Consider the following 3,939-nt stretch of genomic DNA (forward strand, 5'->3'; position numbering starts at 1 on the left):
CAAAGACATCACTAGATCTCTCTATTTCTTCATCACAAGTGCATACAGGTTTGATCGTACATCTCATCGTGCCCGCGAAGGGCTGTGCCCCCTCTCCTTATATAGGGGAGAGGGTGGCTTAGAGGGGAAGAAACCCTAATGGGATCTTTGACTAGACAAACTACTTTACAAAGCTACTTTAGCTACCGGTGATGCCGGTATACCTTTAATCAAAAGAGTTGTGACCTCCTCCGGCACTTTTTACGTCATGCTTCGCCTTTGGCGTCATGGCTTCGATTAAAGCTGAAGTGCTTCGCTCATCTTTGTCTTCTAGCTCTGGAGAGCATCTTTGACCGGTCTTTGCCGACGTGCTACATTGTAGCCTGTTCCGGTATTCCGGTACGCTCTTAACCAGTTCCGGTACCCCCTTCTTTGGATACCGGTATGATTCTCTGAATCAACCTTCGCTATCCGGAACAACCTTTAAACCGGTACTTTGATGGTCTAAACCATCCGGTTTGGCATGCCTTTGGCATACCGGGGGTCATCCCCCCGACAAAGGGCTTAGGCTGCGTTAGGCTGGATCCGCCCACCCTTGGAATGGTGAAGATCAACGTGGACGCAACCGTTGGAAAGAACTCTATAAGAGGTTCGGTTGCAGCAGTTGCACGAAGCGAAAGTGGCATGTTCATGGGTGCATCTGCAGTCGTCTTCCCGGGATGCACGACCGCTGAGACGCTAGAAGCGATGGCTTGTAGAGAGGCGATCGCGCTGGCTAGGGACATCGATGCTCATCGAATTAAGGTGGCGACTGACTGCAAGAATACTTATAATCTTGCTAGAAGTGTAGTTAATAATGTTCAGGGTTAAATTGTTTAGTTTTATATCCACCTGACAGATGTTTGTAATTCCGTGCCTGAAGTTTAATAAAGGCGGTGTGGTGTGCTAAAAAAAACTAATTTACCTAATCTTTTCTCGAAAAAACTAATTTACCTAATCTAATTTTCTCGCTTTGCTTGGCTCACTCTGACCGGTAATTCAATTAACCATTCGTCTCAACCTTTAAGCCTCGCAATGGCGGAACCCTAAGCTAATCCCGCGCTCCCCACCTCGCGCAGCGCGGATGGACCAGCCGGCGTCGGACCCCGGCGGCTGCCTCGAGGTCCGCCTCTTCTACCTGCGACTCTCACCTCGTATCACCGGAGCCGCCGCCCCGCCCAGCCTCGCGCTGGCCATCCACCTCGCCGGCGGCGAGGCCTCCCTCTCCTCCCTCCCTCTCCGCCTCGACCGCCGCGACCCCGTCTCCGGCGAGGCCACCTACGTATCCACCGCGGCCGCGCGCCTCCCCCCGCCCGAGGCCACTTTCGAGGTCGCGGACCACCGGGGCACCGCCCTCCTGCGGGGCTCCCTGCGCCGGCGCACTGACTCGAAGGCCGATTCCCCCGCCTGGGCGATCGACTGCGTCCCCTCCGCTGGAGCGGCGGCCTCAGCCTCAGCCTTTGAGGTCTATGTTGCTGGGTGCTGCGCAGGCGAGCCAGCCGTCCTCACGCACGCACTGCGGCTCGCCACCCCTGAAGAAGCTGCAGGCGGGCTGGTTCGCCGGCGATCAACGACTTTGACGGTCAGTCAATCAACATTCGAGAACATTTATCGCTTCATCTTACTGATTAATATAACCTATACAGAGGAAGTAACTTTGATATAGGAACAATTGTAGCAACAAAAAGGGAGCCTAATGTAGTAAATATGTGTAGACTGCATAATGTGGCTGTGTGCTACTTTTTTTAACTACTATTGATTTGCGCCCAATGATGAGTAAAAGCTTTGATGGCCCCATATATGTGTGGACTGTCTCTTCCAGTTCTTGAGACTACTCATACTGGGAGTACCATAGCTAGTAACATCACACATATAAAGACATTTTGGTGACATGGCATGATAATAAATGAATAAAGAGAGTGGGGTGGTAACTAGCTATGTTACCATAACATCACACTTCTCAAGACAAGATGAGTCTACAATCTAATAAATATAGCATGCATGACACCACATATAAGTAACTATCCACTATGGAGGTAGTAACATGAGGTAGTAACATGAACCATGTTACTACTCTATGTTACTCTCCACTATGACTAGTCTGATACGCATGTAGTACTGTACTGTAGTGTGATATAATTTTGGGCATAGCTGCATTGTCATTTTATCAAATGTAGTGGTGTGTCGTTGTTGTAAACGCTTTGCTGGTGCGGTGTGTTTGTGGCTGCAAACTTGCATTGCTTTCCATGTCGATTGCTGGAAATATATTTTGTGGGGCTAATCATGGACATGTGAAGCATTGTTCAGGAATTCGTTAACTGGTAACGACTCGCTCGGCCACTGAATAACGATTAATCGGCATCGGCCGATTAATCGGGTAATCAGCATTTATCGGCTACTCAGTGAGCCACTGAGTAGCGATTAACTGGCCATTTAAACGGTGATTTGGCCGAATTCTTGAACAATGATGTGAAGCTGTAACTTTCTGCGCTTAATTAGCTATGGATGATATTCTGACGATAGCATCTTCGACTTCTATCGTGATTTAGAGTGGTATGGTAATGATAATGAATATATTTTATGTGGATGGAAATCCTAGCCCGTATAGTCTATCATTTATTTCTGATTGGCTAGTATAGCTTGGATATTATGATTTCTGGATGCAACTTCTTTCTTTGCCATGTAATTGTGTATTTGTGTTAGATGATACTTTGTAGGTCTCATCTTAAAATGAGTATATCAAGTGTCATATCTCTATAATAAGATTGGAACTGGTGTCCCAGGGATGGTACTATTGTCCTTAGTAGCTTGCTTTTCATGTGTATGCTTTCACCCCCTTTAAAATTAGATCAAGTAGGTATTGTTATATCTACTTATATGGTGTGATTAGTTAACAATGCAATCGATGCTGCATTCACATCACAACCAGACTGATGTCATATCTGAATTAAGGGTTTGAAACTTGAAAGCATTGAGAATTACACTATTAGTTTAGGTGTACTTTCTAATTCTCTTGTCGCAAGTTCTGTGTAGCATTTCCTTGGATGGTTCAGTTCTGGTAATATATAAGTTAGAGCACGAAATCTCTCACGGATACTAGGTGCCGTGGGCTTTGTTTATATCTTGTCGTTTCAGTCTTTCAGATACTCTGATTGCATTTAAGGTTCCCAGAGAGTGCAAAATTATGGTTATAGTTGGACTATTACAGCATTTGCTGTCCGGTTTATTACTGGCATTGTCTTGCCCTCTTGGGGTCTTTGCCGTGTGACTGTTCTTCTTCCTTCAATTGAAACACAGTGCTTGGGGAGAATCCTAGTTTTGTTGTTTATTAAATGCCCAAATTTTGGTTAATTAATTTTAGATATGGATCTCTTTGGCAGGCTATGGGTGATGAAGATGACAACGACATGAACATAGGAACCAGGCCATACCCTGAAGGTTGGTACTCCGAGGACGAGGACGGGCAACTTACATGGTTCAATGCTGGTGTTAGGGTTGGCGTCGGGATTGGCCTGGGAGTCTGTGTTGGAGTTGGCATAGGTGTTGGGCTCCTCATGAGCTCCTACCAGGCAACGGCAAGGAACTTGAAGCGACGGTTCTTCTGAAACTGTCATGGCAAAGACACCCGGCCACAGATGGCCAGTAGAGACAGCCCATCCAGTACTGTTCAGAGTGAATTGTTGTATAGAGTTGTTGGATTTGCTGTTCGTCTTTGCTGCTTGTGCAGAGTTTTTGGCTTGTGTACATCATCGTCACTCTCACCATGTATAGAACAGTGAAGGTGCTCCCTGGACTTGTGAAAAAAAATTGTCAGGAGCGTTCTCAAGATGGAGGAACTGCAACAATGGCGTTCTTCTGTACACTTACAAATGTAACTGCTATGAGCTGACATTGTTGGAGTTTTTTTTTTGGGGGGGACAA

General features: G+C 46.5%; 1 protein-coding gene across 1 annotated transcript; it reads left to right on the forward strand.

Annotated features, from left to right (window-relative positions):
• Window positions 1-1,005: 1,005 nt before the first annotated feature.
• Window positions 1,006-3,939, forward strand: LOC127314795 (uncharacterized protein At1g01500). Its single transcript, XM_051345321.2, has 2 exons — window positions 1,006-1,600; window positions 3,399-3,939. The coding sequence occupies exons 1-2, from the start codon at window positions 1,103-1,105 to the stop codon at window positions 3,621-3,623; spliced, it is 723 nt and encodes a 240-aa protein (XP_051201281.1). The 5' UTR covers window positions 1,006-1,102; the 3' UTR covers window positions 3,624-3,939.

Source organism: Lolium perenne, chromosome 7, assembly GCF_019359855.2.
Source record: "Lolium perenne isolate Kyuss_39 chromosome 7, Kyuss_2.0, whole genome shotgun sequence".
In the NCBI taxonomy this organism is placed as follows: Eukaryota; Viridiplantae; Streptophyta; class Magnoliopsida; order Poales; family Poaceae; genus Lolium; species Lolium perenne.

Bases quoted from the DNA above. Each gene is read 5' to 3' on its own strand.
- LOC127314795 (XM_051345321.2), top strand. From the start codon at position 1,103: ATGGACCAGCCGGCGTCGGACCCCGGCGGCTGCCTCGAGGTCCGCCTC. The intron at 1,601-3,398 runs GTCAGTCAATCA...TCTCTTTGGCAG, and splicing joins GGCGATCAACGACTTTGACG to GCTATGGGTGATGAAGATGA.